Genomic DNA, 24,763 nt, shown 5'->3' with positions numbered 1-24,763 from the left:
GGGCTGCTGAAAAAGGGCATTCGTTCCCTGGGAAGACGGAGGAGTGCTTGGAGGCTGCTGGGAAAGGCTGCAGGAAGGCACACAGCAGTCACTCCCTTGAAAGGGGGAGGAGGGTTCTTGGAGCTGGTACATGCAGAGAGAGAAGGGGAACCAAAATGTAGGAAGCAGTCTAGGGAAGGAGCAGTGAAGGCAAAGAGAGGAAGCCCAGAACTGCTGAGCTGAGGGTCCCTGGATGGAACCAAGAGAAGACGGTGGGCCCAGGTTCCCCTACCAGCCACAAAAGGGTGTGGTGTAGAACTGAGGCAGTGAATGGGAGGCTGCCTAGGACTGCTAATGGACTGAACCCCGGAAGGGGGAATGCTGAGTGACCTAGCCAGAGGCCTAAGTCACGAAGGAGACACTGAGGGTCCTGGAGAGAGAGGAGCTGGAGACCAGAATCGGAGTGATGGTGTGCAATCTGTGGATGGGAGTGTCAGCCTCAAGAGCTAATCCTCAGAGTGACCAGGAAGAGACATCAGCCCAGTGGTGACAGGTGCACTCTGTGACATGCAGTGATAGCATGCTGAGCCAAAGTTCACAGATGGAAAGATCGGGTGAGGGGTGTAAACAGGGCTTGTAACCCTGAAGTGTTGAAGACACAGGTTGTTGATGAAAAATCTTGATATGGATTAAGACTGTGAAGTGCCCTAGAAAAAGCAAGAGGAAACCCAAATCCTCATCAATACACCTACAAGTTTGCCCCAGGAGGACTCAGAGGCTGTTCAGTGGCTCAGCAATATCAGTGACAGAGCAGGGCCCTTTAGATGGTCCAATAAAACTAAGATGCAGGGTACAAATCCTCTCAAGTATTTCAACAATGAGTATACTCAGTACAATACTGAGTAACTGTACTGAGTACAATCTGTACTCAGCATGAGCTGGTGCACCAATAGAAGAATCAAAATTTAGGTAGTGTAACAAGAAGTAACCATTCCCTGGTACTTTGTGCTTAAGTCTTAAGCACAAAGTGTTTTCTGTACAAGCATGGTACCCATATGCCACTGCTATAGGAAGAGTCTACAGCCCCTCTTGAGCTTCTTTTTAAGACCGTGGATTTCTCTGAACAAGATAGTCCCACCTCTTTTCTTGCTCCTATGAAGTAAGAATTTCTTCCGTCTCCTGGGATGTTCAGCCAGCATCTGTTCTGCAACATTAATAGCCAAATCTAAGTCAGCTGCATCTGTTTTAGGAACTATAGAGAAGAAGCTAATTCAAACTTAAACACAACATTTAAACATATTCTCATTCAGTTGCAGGCTACAAGAAGCAATTCAAATGATAGCAGTAAACCCGTTCTTTCTATTATCAACCTTTTATTTAATGTGTGTTTCTTTGAGAGAACAGCCTGTCACTTTTATCAGGACAACATAAATATCCTTTTGCATGGCTTGTCTTTCATCACTCCTCTCCCTTTCAGACACAGTGTCCTTTGCTTATGCTTCTGTGAATTGATGTGCTGAGGAATGAAAAGTGCTCTTTAACAAGTTCCTTCAGCCTCGCTTCTACTATACAATTACTGTGGTATTTTTTTAATAGATGTATGACAGGTGCTTCAATGACCCAGAAATTTGAAGTTATGGAAGCAAAGAATCACATCCTGAAAGGATGCACCCAAGAATGGGAATCCACTGAGATGGGGAGGTATGATAGATGCGTTTTCTTTTTGCCGAGATAATGAGAAATAAATTAGATCTTTACTAAAGCTGAAAGAGTTGTAATCAAAGATGCTGTCAGTAACAGGTAGATATGAAGCAGTGGTGGTACACTTCAAGCACAAGTAGCAGCTGATTTCCAAAAAACATTCAATTTTTAGTTACAAAAATGTAACAATTGGAAACAAAAAAAAATACACAATTCTCAAAACAGACCAAGCTTTAGCTTTGAAAATCATTGTATTTCCTCCAGCAGTGGGCTCTCAGAAAGGTCGGAATTTATAGCCCCTTTTCCTGTTCCTTAGATAGGAATTCCTATCTTATTGTCTGCTCACCACCAAACTCTTCAGTGTATTATTTGTAATGCGGTAGTGTCTAGAGACCACAATCATACAGAACCCATAATGTTTGGCATGGTATAAACCCAGTCCCTAACCAAGGTGTTTACAATCTAAATAGATTCATCACCTTATAGGAACCTTTTCCAGTATGCAACTCAAAAGTTGGCATATACTAGACCAAGCAGCAACAGACTGCACTTCTCTCCCTTCCAGCATGTAAATATTCTTATGCTGAGTGTAGTTTTCCTTTATTTTGTTCCTCAGGAGATGGCACCTCATGACAGTAAAGAATCTGTAAAGTGTTTTGAAACAGACACATTTCATTTAAAGCTTGTAGTTTGAGATGATTTCCTTCAAAGTTTTCCATTTTTCACAGCAGTCTCAAAGTACTGCAGCTCTAATATGGGTCAGAATGCTCAGTCTCCTGGGCATAAATCAGACTTCTTCAGCTACTGTATGAGTATAGTTCATATATGTCCAAAAAAAAGCTGGTGATATCTGCTGCTCCTCACTTCTCCTGTACATTAATTAATTTTATTTTTATATGAAAATCACATATATCACTGAAATAAATCATATGCCACACTGGACTCCTGTCATGTTGTAGCTGCAATTTATCACTTTTCCATTTTATACATATGATGTCAAGAATACATAAAAATGCTCGACCAAAAACAAAAAAACTGTTGAGTAGAAGTGACATTAGAGACAGGAGGTAATTTTAAAATGATGCTCAGAGAGATAGACTAATAAAATAGCAGGACAAAATGGATGTGAGACAAGAAATGAGTAAGCTTTCGACTGTTCTTTTCTGACCATATGAAACTGCAGTTACAAAACTGAATTAATTTAAATTGTAAGATACTTTGAGGCTGTAAACACGTTTGACCTTTGTAAAACACCACGGAAATGTAAAGATCTATATAAGGTGCATAATTTTTACTACCAACACTAAGTGCATGTCTTTCTTTTCTAGTAGTTTTTCTTTAAGATACTAAATATATTAGAAATGGGATTCTAAATTCATTTGGCGGGGGGGGGTGGATATCTACTTCCTCTATCTCAACGTTGTGTTTGCATAAAGAAAACTGGGTCAATAAATTAAAAGATAAATGGGGAAAACAATCTTTGGAGAAAACTCCAAGGCCCCAATATATGCTGGCAGAGAGAGAGAGAGAGAAAGTTCATAAAGCAAAAGGCAAAGTTTTAGTCTGTTTTTTTACTATTTCCAGTGAAACGATCTTTTCTAGAGCAAAAGGCTGTGAATTAAAAGCTTCTCCAAGGACACTCTTTAAACAAAGGGAAAGGAACTACAATATAGTGTGGCAACTCTTCAGAGAAAGAACAAGCCATCCATTATCACTTCTTTAGCATAGGTCTAGTGCGTTAGTCTCTGTGGACACACATCTTCAAGCTCTTTTGGAAAATATCAAAGATTATTCTTTCGGGGCCATTTGTACATTTCTGAACCTGAGAATCAAAACACTTTTTGCTTTTTAGTTGTGATCCCTGATGTCCATGAAGAAGTTTAGAAAACAAACCTCTGAAGGAGTTTTAAAGAAAGGTAAATAGTAGTTTCATTAAACCAAAAGTTTAGTCACATTTTTTTTTCTATATGAGGTGTCAGGTAGGTTACTAGTCAATGCAAAGTTATCAGCACTTGAAAAAAACACATTTACTGAGGGAAATCTTCCACAACTTCAAAAGCAGCATTGAAAAAGCAATGCTGGAAGAACCTACATTTTGATCATTAATTTAATTTTACTGTTATTTTATGTAAAACTAAATTGGTGTACTCTAACAACAAAGTTGTGATTTTGACTGATTTATTTTTGTTTTGAAATAATTCATCTCACATTGAACTAACTTTTCAATAGCTGGGCCATAATAATAATTTTAGATAATAGCTCACTGAAAGACACTTGCCATTTCTCCGTGATGACTTCTGCACTGGTGTTGGCATGCAGGTTTGTGTAGTTGCTAGCTCTGGAGTGGCAGCTTTAGCTCCATGGTTAGCTTTCACCTTATCAGCCCAACTTACACCTGAAGGAGCCAGACGAGTGGTAGCAATGGTCACAGATGGATTCCTAAGTAAAAAAATAATTCATAGATGTAACACTTTCTGATCAAATAATGGAATAGTTTATCAGAGAATTTCTTACCTGTTCATTTCTTTTGTGTTTTGGCTTTTGGTGGCTTAGATTAAAGGAAAAAGAAAAGGAGGACTTGTGGCACCTTAGAGACTAACCAATTTATTTGAGCATAAGCTTTCGTGAGCTACAGCTCACTTCATCACACCTTACCTGAGCACTCTTGCTACAGTGTGTATGGTAACACCCATTGTTTCATGTTCTCTGTGTATGTAAATCTCCCCACTGTATTTATCCGATGAAGTGAGCTGTAGCTCACGAAAGCTTATGCTCAAATAAATTGGTTAGTCTCTAAGGTGCCACACGTACTGCTTTTCTTTTTGCGGATACAGACTAACACGGCTGCTACTCTGAAACCTTAGATTAAAGGGTGGCTCTAAAAAAATGGCACCTGTTGGCAACCAATAGAAAGCTCTTATTCTTGCCCCCATCTCTCTTTCTATACTTACACAATTTCCAGAGTGGAAAATCTTCTTGATATTTAACTTGGAAAAAACATACAAAACTTTTCTGACTGACCTAAAGGGTGAGTGACAGGAACAGTGGAATCCAGGACACAGAAAAGAACTAGCAGATTAAAAAAACATTCTTTTTGGATCCTAGCTTACAAATGGCTCAGATGAATGAGTACTGTTTAGCATTCCCTATTATACAAAATAATTTCAGAGAGAAGAAGCAAGTAGTGCTGTAGCTACAAAGGCCCAGAGTCAGACTGTTTACACTTTCTCCATACACAAACAGCAGTGGAACTTTAATTCAACAAGAAGCCAAAGTCTCAAACAAACTATTAAACTAAAAATTAAAAGGGAACTAATAACTGGGGAAAGATCTCAGCACTTTGGTGATTAGAGAACATGGTTTCCAAATGCAGCATCCTTTGATGGAAAGACATCAAGTTTGTAAAGCATTAAAAAAGTGTTTGGGGAGCACCAAGTAGCCAATTGCACAGTGCCCGCAAAGAGGTCTCCCTGTTCTCTGCCCAAGAATCCACAATGCCTTGTGTAGAAAGGGCTATGAGCTTAGCCAAGCACAGACTGCTGTGTTGTGGGCTTCTGCTATAAATATAGAATATACACAAATTCATGGATCCATCACACTTTCTAAGCTTCCACTGTACATCTAGCTAAAATAAATCCATGGACCCATGCTACTTTGAAGGTTTCTATTACTTACCTTGCAAAGATAAATTGTAGATATTGGGGGCCGTTCTTCCATCCTTAAGAAAGATCAGAGTCTGACTGCCTAAATTCTACTTTTGTAGATGAATAGAATTGCTGTGATCTATATACATTGTGACAAAGTTCCTCCTCTACCTTGGTGGGTCTTGCGCTTATTGGCGGATTTGCTCGCCTTGGAGCTTCACAGCAGCCCTCAGTTTGGCCGTTTTCGTGAACCCACAGTCCAGGTCAACTCCTCCTGTGTCTGACTAGGAGTTGGGAGGTGTTGGGGGGGAACCCGGGCCTGCCCTCTACTCTGGGTTCCAGCCCAGGGCCCTGTGGAATGCAGCTGTGTAGAGTGCCTCCTGGAACAGCTGTGAAACAGCTACAACTCCCTGGGCTACTTCCCCATGGCCTCCTCCCAACATTTTCTTTATCCTCACTGTAGGACCTTCCTCCTGGTGTCTGAAAATGCTTGTACTCTTCAGTCCTCCAACAGTATGTGTTCCCACTCTCAGCTCCTAGTGCCTTTTGCTCCCAGCTCCTCACACGCACACCACAAACTGAAGTGAGCTCCTTTTTAAACTCAGGTGCCCCAATTAGCCTGCCTTAATTGATTCTAGCAGCTTCTTGATTGGCTGCAGGTGTTCTAACCAGCCTGTCTGTCTTAATTGTCTCCAGAAGGTTCCTGATTGTTCTGGAACCTTCCCTGTTACCTTACCCAGGGAAAAGGGACCTACTTAACCTGGGGCTAATATATCTGTCTTCTATTACTCTCCTGTAGCCATCTGGCCCGACCCTGTCACAATACATAAAGGATATGCCACGACTTTTTCTTTTCTGCATTTGGTTTTGGGGAAAAAACCCATTCAGAACAATATTTTGAATAAGGTGAAATACAAATAAGAGGAGGTTACTTATCTGTAACTTGAGATTCTTCAAGATATGTGGTCCCTGTCTGTATTCCATATAGGGAAGAATTAACTCCTCTGTAGCTGTTGCACAGCTGTTCCAGGAGGCACTCTAGTCAGCTGCATTCCACAGGGCCCTGGGCTGGAACCCGGAGTAGAGGGCAGACCCAGGTTCCCCCCAAACCTCTCAACTCCTGGTCAGACACAGGAGGGGGTTGACCTGGACTGTGGGTTCACGAAAATGGCCAAACTGAGGGCGGCCGTGAATCTCTGAGGCGAGAAAATCCGCCAATAAGCGCAAGACCCACCAAGGTAGAGGATGAACTTTGTCACAACTGGTGTCAGGAGTGGGATCTGGTGTACACAGCGCGGTAGAAGAAGGAGGGTGTTGTATAAACCCTCTCCCTTTTTTTTTTTTCCCCCACCACAATGGAGGACATAGTGCGGGCACTGATACAAGCCACGGCTGCCCAGCAGGAGGCTACCCGTGTCCAGGCAGCCACCCAACAGGAGACAGTGCGGCTGCAGCAAGAGACTAATCGCTTGCTGATGGACCAGGCTGCTCAAGACCGGGCTACGTTGCGGCAACTGGTAAACCAGGTAAGGGCCCTTACAGAGCTGAACCGCGGCCATGATGGGATGCAGATCATGTGGGCCCGCAATTGGCTACAGAAAATGATGCGGGGAGGATGATGTAGAGGAATACCTCCTGGCCTTTGAGAGGACAGCCCTGCGGGAGGCTTGGCCCCAAGAACAGTGATCTGGCATCCTGGCTCCCTTCCTGTATGGGGAGGTCCAGAAGGCCTACTATGATTTGTCTGAAGAGGCTGCGGCAGAATACCCCCAGCTGAAAGCAGAGATCCTGGCCAGATCTGGGGTAACGACCGCAGTGCGGGCCCAGAGATATCATGAGTGGAGATACCAGGAAAACAAAACTCCGCAGTCCCAGTTACATGACCTCATCCATCTCGCACAAAAGTGGTTACGAACTGAGTCCTGGAGTCTGGAGGAGACACTAGAGGTTCTGGTCATCGACCGGTACATGAGAGGACTACCACTAGACCTTCGTGCCTGGGTAAGCCAGAACGAACCCTCCACCTATGGTCACAGATGGTAGAAAAGCGAAGGACGGCGAGGGAGCTGACTCGACCAGTTAAGGAAGAAGCACCCCGGGTTAAACTAGCAGCACCAAGCCCTAGAGCTCTGGTGACTGGGCCACCAGGAGAGCCCAGGTGGAAAAAGAGAGGGGCTGAAGGCCCACGAGAAGCCACAGAGTCGGAGCACTGAGGGGGAAGAGGATCGTGCTGTTATACTGCCCAAACCAAGAGACCGAGGAGCACCAGGGCTCCATACAGATGTTACACCTGCGGGGAGTGGGGATACATAGCTGCACAGTGTCCCAATACTGAGGAGCCTATGCAGTGTAACCTGGGGAACTGGGCAGACCCATGCTCCCTAATCCACCTTGTGGGGGTCTCACTAACCCCACATATGGGGTTAGTGAGAAGCTAAATGGGGTAGAGACCATGGCACTGGTTGATTCGGGGAGTGCTATCACGCTTGCCTCAGGGAAGCTCATGAAGCATAGTCAGCTGCTGTGGGCTAAGCGTACAGGGATAACATGCATCCATGGGACAGCTGGTTATTACCCCACCATCCCAGTAAAAATCAAGATTCAGGGGAATAATACTGAGGTAGCAGCATGTGTAGTCCCTAAACTCCCATACCCAGTGATCATAGGGAGGGACTTCCCAGGGTTTGAAGACTTACTCCTGGTAGGGGAATTGGAGAAAGGGGCAAACCCTGAAGTCAGTGAGGCATCCACAGTAGACTGTCAACCCCCAATCTTCTCTGAAATATCTCCAGATTTGTTCTCCACTCCCAGAGAGGGTAGAAAATCGAAAAGGGAAAGGAGGGCAACTAAGGCCTTGGGAACCCGAATAATGGCCCAAAGCCAGAGGGTCGCTCTCGTAGGTAGGCGGACCTGAGCAGCTGAAAAGGAGGCCACCCAGGAGGGAGAAGCACCCGAGTCTGACCCACACCCTAACGACTCTAAACCAGTAGAGGCGACAGGGACTGGCCCCCTAGATCTCCAGCAGATTAGCCCTGGGAGAGGAAATTTTGGACGGGACCAGGCTGAAGACCCAAGGTACGACAACATTAGGAAGGAGGTGACCGAAATAGATGGGGTCCCCGTGGAACGGAAAACCCAGGGACCAGGACCCTACTTCATAATGAAGAAGAATCTCTTAAACCGGGTTGCACCAGTACGGGGTCAGAAGGTACAGCAGATCCTAGTACCTCAAAAACACCAGAATGCTGTATTAAGTCTTGCCCATAGTCATCTTTTTGGGGGGCATTTGGGGGTAGAGAAGACACTGGTACAGGTCCTGCGACGATTCTTCTGGCCCAGAGTACATGAAGAAGTGCGGGGGTACTGTGCGTCTTGCCCGGAGCGTCAGCTGCACAGTCCCCGTCCCCACTTGAGGGCACCTTTAGTACCCCTTCCCATCATAGAGGTCCCCTTCAAGCGAATAGCAATGGACCTAGTGCGACCCCTGAAGAAGACAGCCCGGGGCCACCAATATATACTTGTCTTTCTGGATTATGCTACTCACTACTCGGAAGCCGTCCCCCTGCGGAACACGGCCGCTAAAATGATAGCTAAAGAGTTGGTGGCGATCTTTGCCCAAGTGGGGTTACCAAAGGAGATATTAACCGACCAAGGTACTCCATTTATGTCTAAGCTAATGAAGGACCTCTGTACGCTGCTCCATATACATACCCTGAGAACTTCAGTCTATCATCCGCAGACCAATGGGCTGGTAGAAAGGTTTAACTGAACCCTCAAGGCAATGATAAGGAAAGTGGTAAGTCAGGACGGGAAGGATTGGGACACCCTACTACCCTACTTTATGTTTGCAATCCGGGAGGTACCTCAGCCCTCAACTGGGTTTTCCCCCTTTGAATTATTATACGGACGCCACCCCTGTGGCATACTAGATATCACAAAAGAAATCTGGGAAAAGGAACCCAATGAGGGGAGAAATATAATTGACCATGTGTTGCAGATGTGAGAACGGACAGCCCAGGTCACCCCTATTTTACGGGAACATTTGGAAAAGGCACAGGAGGCCCAGTGAACCCATTACAGTCGCCAGGCAAAAGTCCAACAGTTCCAACCAGGGGATCGGGTAATGGTGTTGGTACCCACGGCAGAAAGCAAGCTGTTGGCCCAATGGCAGGGGCCCTATGAGGTGGTTGAACCCGTGGTGGAAGTAACTTACAAAGTGTGGCAACCAGGACGCCGGAAACAAGAACAAATTTATCACATTAACCTCTTAAAGCCTTGGCACCAACGAGAGACTTGTGTAGTGGCCCAAGAGACCCCGATCCAGGGAAATAACATGCAGGATCATACCAGGATATCCACTAATTTGACACCAAACCAGAAGAAGGAGGTAACTGAGATTATCAACCGATACCAGGATGTGTTTTCGACCAAACCAGGTCGGATCACCGAAGCATATCACCATATTATCACAGGCCCTGGGGCAAAGGTAACTTTAAGGCCCTATCAGGTCCCAGCGGCAAAAAGGGAGGAGATCAAGGCAGAGGTAAAAAGGATGTTGGAGCTGGGAGTCATTGAAGAGTCCCACAGTCAGTGGTCAAGCCCGACTGTGTTGGTGCCCAAACCTGATGGCACCACTAGGTTTTGTAATGACTTTCGCCGGCTGAATGAGAGATCCAAATTCGATGCATACCCCATATCGATGAGTTAGTTGACCGCCTGGGCAATGTCAGATTTTTGACCACCCTTGATTTAACAAAGGGATACTGGCAGATTCCCCTTGCCAAAGATGCAAAAGAAAAGACGGCATTCTCTACCCCAAAGGGTCTGTTTCAATATACGGTTTTTCCTTTTGGACTGCATGGGGCACCTGCCACCTTCCAGCGTCTTATGGACAAGCTCCTATGGCCCGTTACCAGTTATGCAGCGGCATACCTGGATGATGTGATTATTCACATCCCCGACTGGAAAATCCACTTAGAAAAGGTGGAAGCGGTTCTGGACACGCTAAAACAGGCTGGCCTCACAGCCAACCCAGCCAAGTGTGCTATAGGGCTAGCTGAGGCTAAATACCTTGGCTACATTGTAGGAAGGGGCATGGTCAAGCCCCAACTAAACAAACTAGAGGCTATCCAAAATTGGCCCCAGCCGAATCGGAAAAAGCAAGTCCTGGCATTCCTGGGTGCGGTGGGGTACTACCGACGATTTATTCCCCATTTTGCTACCAGAGCAAGTCCCCTGACAGACCTGATAAAAGCCCGGCGTCCAGATATGGTGAAGTGGACAGATGCCCAGAGAAAGCATTCATGGATCTGTGGACAGCCCTCTGCAGTAATCCCATGCTTATAGCCCCAGACTTCAACAAAGAATTCATTTTACGAACAGATGCATCTGAAGTAGGATTGGGAGCTGTCCTATCGCAAATGGTCGGACATGAAGAACACCCAATCCTCTACCTCAGCAGGAAACTCCTCCCGAGAGAGCAGAAGTATGCCGTGGTTGAAAGAGAGTGCCCAGCTGTGAAATGGGCCATAGAAACACTACATTATTATCCTCTGGGATGAAGGTTTACCCTTGTGACCGACCATGCACCCCTCCAGTGGATGCAGCGAAATAAAGAGAAGAATGCAAGGGTGACCAGATGGTTCCTGTCCCTACAACCTTTCCAGTTCACCATACAACACCAGGCTGGAAGCCACCATGGCAATGCAGATGGCTTGTCACAAGTACACTGCCTGACGTCCCAAGTTGCCCAACCCCATGACGTTGAGCAGGGCAGGGGGGATATGTGACAGGGTCGGGCCAGATGGCTACAGGACAGTGATAGAAGGCAGATATATTAGCCCCAGGTTGAGTAGGTCCCTTTTCCCTGGGTAAGGTAACAGGGAAGGTTCCAGAATAATCAGGAACTTTCTGGAAACAATTAAGACAGACAGGCTGATTAGAACACCTGCAGCCAATCAAGAAGCTGCTAGAATCAATTAAGGCTGGCTAATCAAGGCACCTGAGTTTAAAAAAGACCTCACTTCAGTTTGTGGCGTGCGTGTGAGGAGCTGGGAGCAAGAGGCACTAGGAGCTGAGAGTGAGAACGCGTACTGTTGGAGGACTGAGGAGTACAAACATTATCGGACACCAGGAGGAAGGTCCTACAGTAAGGATAAAGAAGGTGTTGGGAGGAGGCCATGGGGAAGTAGCCCAGGGAGTTGTAGCTGTTGCACAGCTGTTCCAGGAGGCACTCTAGACAGCTGCATTCCACAGGGCCCTGGGCTGGAACCCGGAGTAGAGGGCGGTCCCAGGTTCCCCCCAAACCTCCCAACTCCTAGTCAGACACAGGAGGGGTTGACCTGGATTGTGGGTTCACGAAAACGGCCAAACTGAGGGTGGCCATGAATCTCCATGGCGAACAAATCCGCCAATAAGCGCAGGACCCACTAAGGCAGAGGAGGAACTTTGTCACACATTATACAAGGCTGAGGGGAGATATGACCTCTCTATAAATACCTAAAAGGGATAATATGCCAGGGAGAGAGAGAAATTATTTAAGTTGAGCACCAATGTGGACACAAGAACAAATGGATATAAACTGGCCATCAACAAGTTTAGGCTTGAAATTAGTTTAAAGAGTGAAGTTCCTCCATCAGAGGAGTGAAATTCTGGAATAGCCTTCTAAGGGGAGCAGTGGAGCAAAAAACCTAACCGGCTTCAAGACTGAGCTTGCTAAGTTTATGGAGGTGATGTTATGATGAAATTGCCTACAACGGCATGTAACCAATCTGCGACTGATAGCGGCAAATATCTCCAACAGCCAGTGATAGGACGCTAGATGGGGAGGGTTCTGAGTTACCAGAATTCTTTCCCAGGTGTCTGGCTGCTGAAGCTTGCCCACATGCTCAGGGTCCAACTGATTTGCCATATTTGGGGTCAGGAAGGAATTTTTCCCCCAGTCAGATTGGCAGAGACCCTGGGGTTTTTTGCCTTCCTCTGCAGTGTGGGACACGGATCACTTGCAGGTTTAAGCTGCTGTAAATGGTGGAGTCTCTGTAACTTGAAGTCTTTAAACAATGATTTGAGGACTTCGGTAACTCAGCCAGAGGTAAGAGGTCTATTTCAGGAACGGGTGGGTGAGGTTCTGTGGCCTGCAATGTGCAGAAGGTCAGACTAGAAGATGATGATGGTCCCTTCTGATCTTAAAAGTCTATATGGATGCAGGGATCTTCCTTTTGACTGACTTTTTTTAGCACAATCTTATATAACACAGCTGCACCTGCTGACTCCTTGTAACAGGTGTGATTTCTTAACTCCACATGCTATAACAGAGATAGAGGTAGCCATCTAGTCAGAAGGAACTAGGTACATAGACATGGAATAGCCAGGCTTGGGGAGAAAGCTTAGGCTGAAGTCAGGGCTAGCCACTCGAGTACATAGCCAGGGTTGCAGATGGGTTTGTACAAGACTTTCTGCCATCCATGCTACCATGGTTTCACTGCTATTGTTATTTGAGCTAGCTGGATCAAAGTTAAACCGATATGTCTACACATGCTAGCTACACCTCTGACTGCAATGTAGACATACCCTGAATGAGAAAGAGAGAAGGGAAGGAATTTAGATATCTAAAGGGTGACAAAATAAGAGCATTCCATTAGCTGCCGTCTTGCCTTAATAACTTATGGGAATTGTCAACCATCTCTCTGCGCTAGTGACAAGGTAAAACCAGAAACACAAAATTAAAACTATTATTTGAGGGGAAAAAAAAGCAAAGCTGAACATATATATACACTCAACAATGACTTACGTGAAAAACATTTCTAGAGAGTTTTATCATGTTGGTTGTTAGTCTAAAGAGCTTTTATACTATTTCCCCGTTTTTCACTCCTCATTTGATTGCTTTTATTTACTCCCATTATCATCTTGGTCATTTTCATCCTCTATGTAAGCAGATAGACAACATTCCCAAAAGTTAGCAGTAATATACCAACTTCATATGCACATTGACCTGCAGGATATGTTCCAAGAACAGAGAGACCAGCAATCACTCAACCCTGTTACACACCAAGGACACTGCTACAATACAAATAAGTCCCCAGTCCAGCACTGAGGACTCCACAGGAGTACCACACAGTTCTCAATCCAGGACTGGGGCATAAGCCACCAAACACCTCCTGAGTTAATAGCTGAATTTGCTGCAAATTTCTTTATACAATAATAATTTGGTACAGAGAAGTACTAAGAAGATATGAGCACCACCATTACTAGGAGGTGATGGAGATGGATTGGTCATGTGCTTCGGATGGAAACTGATTCCATCACCAGAATAGCAATAAGATGGAAACCTGAAGGCAAGCAAAAACGACATCACCCAAAAACAACATGGCGAAGAACTGTGGAAGGTGAGCTGAAAAACCTGGGGCACAGCTGGGGAACCATTGAAAGACTTGCCAGAAACAAACAAGAGTGGAGCTTTGTCGGTGCCCTAAATGCCAGAGGCATAATGGGTACGACCTAACTAACTGAGAGGTTTTACAATTATTATTAGTTTGGTCTTAGTGGCAAGGATTTTCTAGTTTTCTTTTTTGTGAAAATTAGAACTGACTACTTGATATTCAGATAGATACTTAAAATGGATATATTTATTTTTGAGTATTATAGCTCCTTCTTAGTGTAACAAATTTCTCTATCAAACATAACTTCTGACACTAATTTAGAAATATTTGATATAAAGCAGCTGAACATTAGAACCACAGTGGAATAAATACTCTAAATGTTAAGGAATGCTTTCCTGAATTGAGGCCTATATGAGCCAGCACTTAAGCACATGCAGTAAGTCCCAATGGGCTGGAGTTAAAGCATGTCCTGTATAGGAATGGACTTACTGCTTGTGCTTAAGTGCTTTCCAAAACGTGGGCTTTAGTGAAGATAATGCTCCCCTGAAATAGAGTTAAATAATTTAAATGTAATTTTTGTGTGCTTGCTCCACATACTGGCACTTAATTGAATAAGAGGTTTAGTATTTTTATTATAAATATTTTCTGTCTTTCAGACTAATATAAATTTTGCTGCTCATCAAAATCAATTTCATTTTACATTAATTGTTAGTGATCAACATTAACTTCCTGCACACTCAGCTTGCCATACACAGGTGCATACACAGGCAATTTTAAAATGTTAATTACATATATTTTGACCTTTGTTTTGTAGAAGGAAATGGCTGCTAATCTTATTAAACAGTTAACATGAAACAGATTGATTTGCTTTTATCATCAGGTCATTGGACTGCCAAGGAATAAAAAGTCTAATTAAATAAAAGAAAAAATTAGGTCACCTAGTTGTAGGTTTGGTTTTGTTTACACGTGTTGGGTATTTTTCTCTCTCATGTTCACACATATCAACATTTGGGTTCAAATATGGCTTAGCAAATAGCACCCAAAACAATACATTAGCTGCAAAAGGAAAATTATGTATGAGTTAACCCTGAACCCTTTTAATAAATGAGTTAGCTTTCCTTCAGTGCCTTTATTATCTGTTTTCATACCCAAAATTTAAACTTCTTCGAGCATTTGATGTTACACTGATTCTATCTGTTGATGGACTTGGTATTACATGGCGTCCTGGAGACATCTTCTTTACTTCCCAGGCCAATGAAGTAGGTCTAAAAATTCAGGAGAGAATGAATTAAGAATAAATCCTAAGTAGTCATTACAACATTTTTTTAATGGATATTCCTATTTCAACTTGAAGTAAAACAAAATCAGTGGATGTTGGTGATGTAGCAACAATGGGAAATTTTATCTGAACTAGCCTAATGTGGGCACAGCCAGTGGTTGTAATATATAATATGTTAACTATTGATTAATGCAAAAATGGAACCAAGCAAGGAATCAATAGGGCAAGGAAAAGCATGGGCTTGATCTGAATGCAATACTGGGTGACCTTTGGCAAGTTACTTCACCTTTCTGTGCCTCAGTTTCCCCATCTGTAAAATGGGGATAGTGATGCTTATAAGCCTCCTTTGTAAAGCACTCTGAGATCTACTGATGAAAATTGCTATGTAAGAGCTAGGTATTATTATTGTTGATGTTATTGGAGCCTAAATTCTAAGCTTTTTCTTCTCAGATAATTACTTAAGAGATTTTGCAAGGTGGGGACACCTACACAGATGCCGCTGAGAAGAACAGGGTATTATGAAATTGTTTATAGAAAGCAGAATTTAGCTTTCCTTGGGAAAACAGGAACCCGAATAAACAGTTAGGCTGCTCTTTTTTCGTAGATAGTAGGTAAAATTTTCAGTCATTCAAATGACCTAGGAGTCCAAGGGTATGTCTACACTGCAATAGGAGATGTGATAACAGTACAGACTGGCATACCACTTTAGCTTTAATCTAGCTAGCATGGCTAAAAACAGTAATAAAGACATGGCAGCACAGGCTTCTGTGTGGGCTGAACAAGCACACCAGGGAACCTGAGTATGCTCTCACTTACTAGCCTGCAAATAAAAGGAACCCAAAATACTTTTTTTTTAAAAAAATACCATGATTACATATGGCTCTGTTCATGGTTTTTTAATGATCGGAGCTGGCAATATTGCTTAAGTAGGACTTAAGTGGCTCATAGGTCCTTGTGCTGACCTCTGCACTAGGGTGAATTTCACCCTGAGAGAATATTAGGAAATAGATTAAAAGAAAAGAAAAAAATCTGATTACCTGCTTTGAGCATCAGCCTTTTCTAGCTTTTCCTGTAGCTGTATCCAGTCAATCAATGCCTTGAAATCTCTTACATAGTTATCTAGCATCATTAGAACCTCCTGAAAAAACAACAACCTACATCAGGTATTTGTATTTATGGGGGTGGGGAAGGCAAAGAAAGAGACAAAATTGGAAGAATAGAGAACTCAGCAAAAAACCTGACCAGACAGTACAAATTTCACTCTATTACAGTGAAAGTGGCAACATCCGCTTTAATAGAGGTTGCATAATATTTTCCATTCTGACACTGCTTCAAGTTGCCGATAACTTTCTGAAAATTAAACTTTTGGAGCTGAAATTTACCAGTCTTGGTCCCTGCTTGTAAGTGGAGCTTTTGAATGGCTTGAGCAAAAACAGTTCAGACTTAAAGGAGAGTTAAAAATACTTTTCCTATTATAAATAATTCTTGTGACTTTTTTGAACATCTCTGCAAAAAAAAAGGCTAAGGACAGAAAGCTGAAATCTGGCATGTAAGTTAAAGCTCTCATTAAGCATAAGTGTTTCTGAATGCTTCAGTGAAATTTGATTTTGATTTGACAAGTTATGATTTTTTAAAAATCACATGCTGGATATGGGCAGTACATTTTGCATAGAGTTTTGATAAACTTATGAACTGCATAGGAAAACTACATTGCACAAACATTCATGATTCACTTGGCTGTGTAATGTGCAAAATGATTAGGAGGGCGGCTGCACATTTTGTAAAGTCAGCAGGAGAGAGTCCACTCTAATGAATCCTAGGATATCAGCAGCTGGGGAAGGCAGAAAGCACCCTACCTAGCTCTGTAGCCCACAGGAGAGAACCCCTCTTCCACAGAATTCCTAAATTGTGGCACACAGAACATCCTGCTGGTATATAGCAATACTAGTCTGTCCGGAGATTATGGAATGTATATGTGATATTGCCACATAAGATTCTACTCAACCTCAGCATCAACAAAATTATAAATTATACTGTAATTACAGAATATTACTGGTGACGGTTTAAGAGGCAGAAAGTATACAGGGAGAGATTATGGCATTGGCAATTGACTTGTAAACAGAACATATTTGATGTGAAGTTACTGAGAGCACTACTAAGCACAGAACCCCAGGATGTAAAGTTTACATTCACTTTTCTCAAAATAACTGCACTTTAAGAATTGTAAATCACAGAATCTCATATTCATGGTTTTACAATAATTACATATTTAGCCCTTATAACAGCCAATGATCAGATTACACATCCTGTTTTTATAGATAAGTGATTCTATTATCTTTTTGGAAAGACACTGTTGAATGAAATATAATTGTTCAAGAATTTACCTACATTTCTTAAGTGATTCAAAATCAGCTATTTCAGTCAGACAAAGTGAAAGCTGCATCCCTGACTGCCTTTCATGGCTTGAAGCCAGACTGATACAGTATGTTGGAATTCAATTGATAATGAACAGATCTTGCAAGATCTGATTAATTTGATAGAACCTAGTCATGTATACACTGACGAGTAACAAAGAATGCCATTTTACAACTGCAGACCTATAATGTGAATCTAATATAATTTCTCACATCTAAAGAAGAAAATTAGCGGTACATTAATCATGTACACTGAGCAAAACAGAATTAAAAGTCTTTACTTCCTTCTAGTAGCAAAAAATATTATTAAGCTTTACTGTGAAAATGATTCACCATACATACTGGTTTCCAATTCATTCAAGCTTTGGAAGTGTGTTAACTATGTCAAGGTTGCCCTTAAACACAGAAAACAACAGTTAAAATTGAAAAGGCCACTTCCCCTAGTAGGACCTGATTCTGTAGTCTCCACCCAGGCAATTCTCCCACTAATTTCAGTGGGAGATTTACCTAGGTATGAGCTCTTACTTGTTTCACTTTTTTTTAACTGATAGCTATACGTATAATCTAAATCAGACTTCCTTATTCTCTTCTACTTAATTCAGGCAAATGCAATTCAGCTCTGTGCAGAAGACCAGCACAAGGCCTATGGACCACTTATCTCCCACTTAAGCACTCAAAATAGGACTTAACTGAGACATAAGTGGTGTATAGTCCATGGAGTGGACTACACTCAGGGGTAATTTTCATCCAAAATGAAGGGAAGAAAGAACTCTCTGACAAATACTAATAAAAAAAATGTTAACACTGAGACTTTATATATACATATACATAGAAAGATGAAAGATAACTACAAATACATCTGTTGGACAGTCTAAATGTGCATTATAGTAAATATTTACAAATATATATAAAAAAATCAAAACTTTTATATCAACATTATGCTTATCTTTATTTTGAAGTGTCACAAAACCAAAACATTTTATTTATTATTCTTAAAAGATAATTGGCATTGCAAAGTAACTGGTAAGAAAAGTCTGCTACAAGAAATAAACAAATTATGTGTTTTAGCCAGCTCTCTTCTTCCAATTTCACAAATAAAAGTCTAGGTTTCTAATTCAGTTTAAATCAGTCATATTATCTTGCGCTGAACGTTAACAGTAAGAGCATAGAAAGCAAGATTAATTCAGTACAATTTATTTTAAAATGTCTGCTACTTAGATTTTCCCTATTAAAAACGGAATTAATCCAAATATGAGTTATATTTCTGAAGCTAGATGGCACAAAGAAAATACAATAAATGGCTTAAACAACCTATTTTAAGGAATGTTTAGCTACACTTTATCAGAAATGATCAGAGCAGTACCATGCAGCTGTAATCTGAGTCATGTTTTACGAACAAGGGAATACAAACAAGACAAGCAGCTGGAGCGGCCCCATATTCACTGATGCACATCTTTCTCCCTAAAGCTATGAAGGCCATTTTGTCAAGCAGGATGAAGCAGAACAAAAGTGGCTCTGAAAGCGCCGTTACAGGCATCCAGATAACTACATATAGATGTACAGCTAAAATTACCAATTAGTTTACCAATTGGCTGCAACGGATTCGATTGGTTTGTAATTAATTCTAGTTACTGGCGCATACAGCAGGATGGTTGGCGCCATCCCTTTGTCCTTCTGATACACAATACTACTGCACAGGGCCCTAGGGTCTTGGCTCTCTAATTCACCTACTGTACTGAGTGTAGCAGATATACCCTATGGTGCTGAAGCAGTGGAAACTTGTACCACTTGAGAAGGTGCTGACAAAAAGGAACCTTTATGGGGTAGACTGCTGCTACACTAGAGTCAAGGCAATTTTAAATGCCATTATTTTTCAAGGTCAAGTGTAACTCATACTGATTTTTAAAGGGCCACTACAAGCTAAGAAAACAGGTTGGGGTTGAGGGGATGATCTTAAAACCAATGTCAACAGGAAAATGTGAAACAGAAGAATTTCTACAATATTAAAATTCCCCCCTGCATCATTCTAATGACTTCTTCATGCTTTCATTTTCTACCTTAGTGTATTTCCTTCCTCCAGTCCTGACACATTAGCTTCATTTCAAACACCACCACATTTTTTTAAATATATACATATTTTAATCCCTGTTTCTTCTTCCTACATTTGGGGCTCATGGTAATCTTTTCCATGGATGTCCCCACCTTTCCAAAACACCTTGGAGAAGCCTTACCATAATGCATTTGCAAAACAGTATATGTGTGGTCCTGTGATCTCATACAACTTCCTGTATCTTAAAGGTTTTTATAAATAATGAAAATACCTCATCATCCTTCAAGTTTAGTATCAATATGGTAGAATTTTTGAACTGGAATGAAAACAATATGTATTTAATTGAAGTGTTTCTCTAGTTAGTTGAAAAAGTGACATTAATTTCAGCAGTGGGCAATTAAAGAGGGCAACCCTTGAATAAATATTGGACAGGTCTCTAGACATTAGAGCCTCACACCCTATAATTCACACATACAAAAATGGCCTCCCCTCACTTCATAGCAACGGCTTAGTGGCAGACCACTGGAAGGATGTCTAATATTAGTAAGACCTCATTATTTTTACAAAATATCTACAGTAAATTTACTAGTGTTCTCTTTTTCTGTCTGATTCCATGGAAACACATCCCTAGGTCCTCTGCAGGGACCTGGCTTCATAGGTGTGGATAGACAGCCCAGCCCTGCTGTCTAATCTATCATGACCCCTAAATTAAGAAGGGATTGCTGATGTAATTTAATGCCTCTTACCCAAGCCAGAAATAACATACATGGGTTAACCCACCACAGAGTGTAACACACATACATTGAAGGGATAGGATGGGAGGTGTCAAGGCAGGAGAGGGTCAGCAACAGTAGGAGATACCATAGACGTACATGAGTCATGTGGGTCCAGAAGCTGTGCAGAAACACAGGGATCTCCCATAGAATAATCAAGAAGAAACTCCATGAGCGGAAGGAAACTCAATCAGTTTCCAGTCCCCTGTATAAAAAAAAATCTACAATGATTTGGTTCCTATTGCATGTACCTTTCGAAAAAAGGAGTCTAGTTTGTTCAGATATAAATGTAGTCAACTTTGAAACCAAAGTTTCTCAGTTTCACTACCCTACACTAAAATGCAGGGAAGGCGGGGGGGTGGGAAAGGAGACCACAAGATGGAACAGTTTCCCACCTTTCTCACCAGTAGAACATACCAGAGAAAAGAACTCTATTAAGACACAAATGTTCAGTTCATTCTCAGGACTGCAAATGGGTATTGAGTTTTTTCTACAAGTTGTTAGTTCCCCAGAGTAATTATGTCGTACATTTTGGATTAAATATTTGTCAGATTAGGTGCCATTTTCAGTTATTCCTGCATAAAAAACAGGCAAACCTAGTATTTTTCTCTTCTGTCTTTCTATTTAATTTTGAAAAGGACAATCAGATATTTGTTTTAGTCATTTGGTTTAAAAATTGCCCTGAGGCTGAGAGTTTGCACAACAAGTTTCAGTGCAGAGATACTTTTTTGACAGCCGAATTATAAATGCTTAGAAGAACCCAGAGGGTTTGGTTTGGATTCTAGCTTCCTAGTCAGGGACAGTTGCCAAAGCAGTGTGTTTAATCTTAGTGGAGGATGGGGGGAGGGAAATAATCCCTTTACTCTATCTAATGGAGTGCCACTGAACCACTCTCAGTCAATGAAAAATCACAGTAACATGAGGCCTTAAAAGAAGAGGCAAAAACTGTGTGATGGGTGAGAAAAACAATATAATATACACAAATAACTGGAGTTCTCCAAAAGATGTTGCCTCCACTGTAGCAGTCTTGCACCATGCACATAAACCACTGAACTGTTAGTAGTCAAAGCTGCTGGGAGCACTTGTGACAATCTAGGATCCAAATGTTCAAGATCCCATAACTGTTCTCAATTTCTTTCCTCATCAAAGCATCCATTAAGGGACTGCAAAGAGGAGTGGAGGAAAGATGATGAATGTGTCTCAGCAGAGGCCTCCACCCAATCTCACGCTGATTTTCCATCTATTCAGCTTCGCTGACTTCAGCCGAGTCATTCTTGGTTTACACTGGGGTAACAGAATAGAATTTGGCCCTATATATTCTGAGAATTCCAAGTATTGCTAGGCAACCTTCATTTTGCTTTAACGAATTATCTCAGCAGACCAGTGTAGGAGACTAATCAGCAGAATCACAATCACAGGAGGCCAGGGAGTGCTGACTTAGAAACAGACTGAAGCGCTGCTCTACTGAAAGGAGCAACTGATCTATATTCAGAGTCAAGAGAATAATACGTCATGCAGGTGTGAACTCCACATCGCAGCCTAACGTATTTCAAAAACAGACATATTTCTAATAGAGGCAGCCAGTGTAGCCACAGGTCTCACAGAATGCCCTCAATCTGTCTGGTATTGAGACTCCAGCCTGATCATAAAAGGCCTAGATACAAACCAGAAACCATTTGGAAAGCCTCTGATTTGAAATTTGGATTTCTCCACAGGGGAAAAAAAAAGGAAAATTTACAAATAACTCTGACCTTTTTCCAAACAGTATTAAAAGCTTTTTAAATATCTAACCTATGACACGTCATTTCATGGATAGATTATAAGACTTGTGAATAACACAGCATGAGAGTTATATATTTGCTAATATGAAAATCTATGATCATCTCACTGGGCTTTGGGGTGATGTTTCAGAACCACTTTGTCTTTCTGAATACAGTGTAAGAAGGATCAGCCATAGAACTTCCAGATTGTTTCTTTTAGAAGATGGAGTGTGAATAAACATTCTTCTAGAGGTTCAACTCTAGTAAGAAATCAATTCAAGACCCAGTGGTTTTTGGGGTTGTCAAACTAATCAAAATACATGTAATGGCCCTAAAAACTAAGATGGAAGAACCCTGAAATTGTCGCTGGTATGAAGAAATGGAAGATAAATGAACCCATCCTGATGATGGACAACAGAAGAACACACTGTTTGTTTAGATAATACTTGTCTGTCATATTGTATCTGAGAGTCAATACAGATTATCCATTCACTGAGTTCAGGAAAACCTTGACCACTAGCCTAATTTCTCTTAGTGCCAATATATTTGTATGCAATCTATTTTCTTTGTTTTCCAAATATTAAACAAGGAGGGGCAGAGTGAGATTGGGAATAAGAGAGTAAAAGGGAAGAAAGAAAATATTTCAAGTACAAATATTTGTACGGAGGGATGATCTGGTGGGTAATGCACAGGACTGACAGAGAGGACTCCTGATTTCATTCCCAGTTCTGCCACTGACTCACTGTGTAACCTTACCTTCCTGTGCCCAGATTTACTCATATGTAAACTGGGGACAATAATATTAACCTACTTCAAGAGATAGGTGAAAATACTTTAAGATCCTTGGATGAGGATTACTACTATTAATTATTATCATCATTAAGTAGATTGAGACAGGCCGAATCAGAAAATACATATTCAATTCATCTGCTCACATCTGCAAAAATGTCACTTTAGGAGCAACTTAGAACATAGCAAACTGTTTGGTACAAGCTAACTTTCGAACATGTTCCTGTGCCAGAGTCACAAAGTCTGGTGGATGGAAGTTAGAGGTAAAGCTTCTTCAGAGTTCATGGCAATGTGACTGGGACCATCTCCAAATTTCACAGGAAAGCAGCACAGACCGTTCATTATGATTTGGGGAGTGTGTCATGTCCTACAAAGGGTTAGAGGGCTACTCTTCTGTTGGGCTAGAGAATGCTAAATAATAAAATAAAACAGAGATATAAAATACACGGAAAAAAATCAATATTTAACTTGAATGTGGGGCGACTATAATATAGCACTTATCTACACAATTTAGCATTTCATTTTTGTTTCCTACTTGGTCTTTTATTCACCAATTCTGTCACCACTGATCCAGTGGACAGACTAATTTAAATGAAATAAGACTATGTTTAAACTTGCTTCTTTTAGAGGTAATTTAACCAATTTGTCACTGTATCCTTAAGCATGAAGCATCAAAGCAGTATCAATACATACATTTGTGGTTTCAAATACCTCAGCTCCAAACCATTAGCAAGAGTTACAGAGATACTGCCTTAGGCAGCATCCAAAGCCAGGAGGAAATATACACAACAGCTGATCTTCTTACACACATTTCCACTGTTTGCATCCTTACCACAACCCTTTCGTCTGCAATTTCAACCACAACCCGTCACCAGAGCTCAGCCGCATTTGGAAGCACTAAACATTATCCACAGTGACAATCTAATCAATAACCAAGTACTCCAAATCATAAGATTGAATAAATCCCATATGTATAACTTCAAAAACAAACACACACATTTTCAATATATCCTGGATTAATCCAAACGTGTTAAATGCTGGTAATAGGGTCAGGTTTTATTTTCTTTACAAGTATAAATCTTGTATTGGAATTTGACCTTTAGCACAATTAAAACATTTATAACACTGCATGATGTATCCACTTGATTTTTTCAGTATATGGAAAAATAGTGAAAAATTTCCCAGATTAAAATAGAAATATTCAAAATAATAAATTAAGATTATTTGAATAAAATCTATATGAAAGCTTTTCTTAATAACAATTATTTATTTTCAGAGGACAATTTAAAAATAAAAATAAGTAACACAAAGGCTAGAGGAACAATTACCAGATATTATATTTCCTTATTTAATATTATTTTTACAAAACACTTATATAACATTGTAAATATAAATGACACTTCACAAATGTAGCTAACAATATGTTCTCTGCTCAAACAGCTTTCAAACTAAATAGGCAAGACAAACAAGACGACAAAATATGAGTCAACACGAGTGCTGTTTTTGTTTATCATCATCAATGTCCTTTAGTCCCTCAGACCTGGCACACTTTGCGTGACTTCTCAACTGTAAGCAGTGATTTGTCTGTCTAGTACCATAAGGTAACTCTTTTTTATATAATTAATACTGTTCTAAACCACTGAATACCTTCTCTAGACACATCAGGCAAGTACGAAGTGTTACCAAGTAAGCATAAAAGTGAAATTAAAGATATTTCCACAGTTAATATAGACTTTAATTATAAAACTGATTTTCATCTTAAAATGTAATTTAAAGATTCAGAAGACCAGAGTGGTCTTTTTAATCTCTAAACTCCAAAAATATAATTATTAAAGTTATTGCTTAAACAATCCAGCAGAATTACTACATATTACCTATCTATCAACACTGCAGTGTCACTGTATGTTCATGGGAGGTTACAGTACACAAAGAGAGACTATATGAGCCACAGAGAAGATCAAATCTTCCAGCTGCAATTCTGATAATTCCTAGTCTT

General features: G+C 41.3%; 1 protein-coding gene across 4 annotated transcripts in view; it reads right to left on the bottom strand.

Annotated features, from left to right (window-relative positions):
• Nucleotides 1-24,763, bottom strand: part of SCAPER (S-phase cyclin A associated protein in the ER) — a 358,776-nt gene that overhangs the window by 270,407 nt on the left and 63,606 nt on the right. For all 4 annotated transcript variants that reach the window (XM_074966056.1, XM_074966057.1, XM_074966059.1 and 1 more), the window contains exons 6-9: nucleotides 16,019-16,119; nucleotides 14,851-14,967; nucleotides 3,959-4,119; nucleotides 1,118-1,183 (exon numbers count right to left, since the gene is read on the bottom strand). In XM_074966056.1, the coding sequence (XP_074822157.1) occupies nucleotides 1,118-1,183; nucleotides 3,959-4,119; nucleotides 14,851-14,967; nucleotides 16,019-16,119 (445 nt within the window). The remainder of the gene's footprint in view (nucleotides 1-1,117; nucleotides 1,184-3,958; nucleotides 4,120-14,850; nucleotides 14,968-16,018; nucleotides 16,120-24,763) is intronic.

This window comes from Natator depressus, chromosome 10 (assembly GCF_965152275.1).
Source record: "Natator depressus isolate rNatDep1 chromosome 10, rNatDep2.hap1, whole genome shotgun sequence".
NCBI classification, from domain to species: Eukaryota; Metazoa; Chordata; order Testudines; family Cheloniidae; genus Natator; species Natator depressus.
Note: the sequence above shows the minus strand (reverse complement) of the source record. Positions and strands in the feature narration are given on the sequence as shown.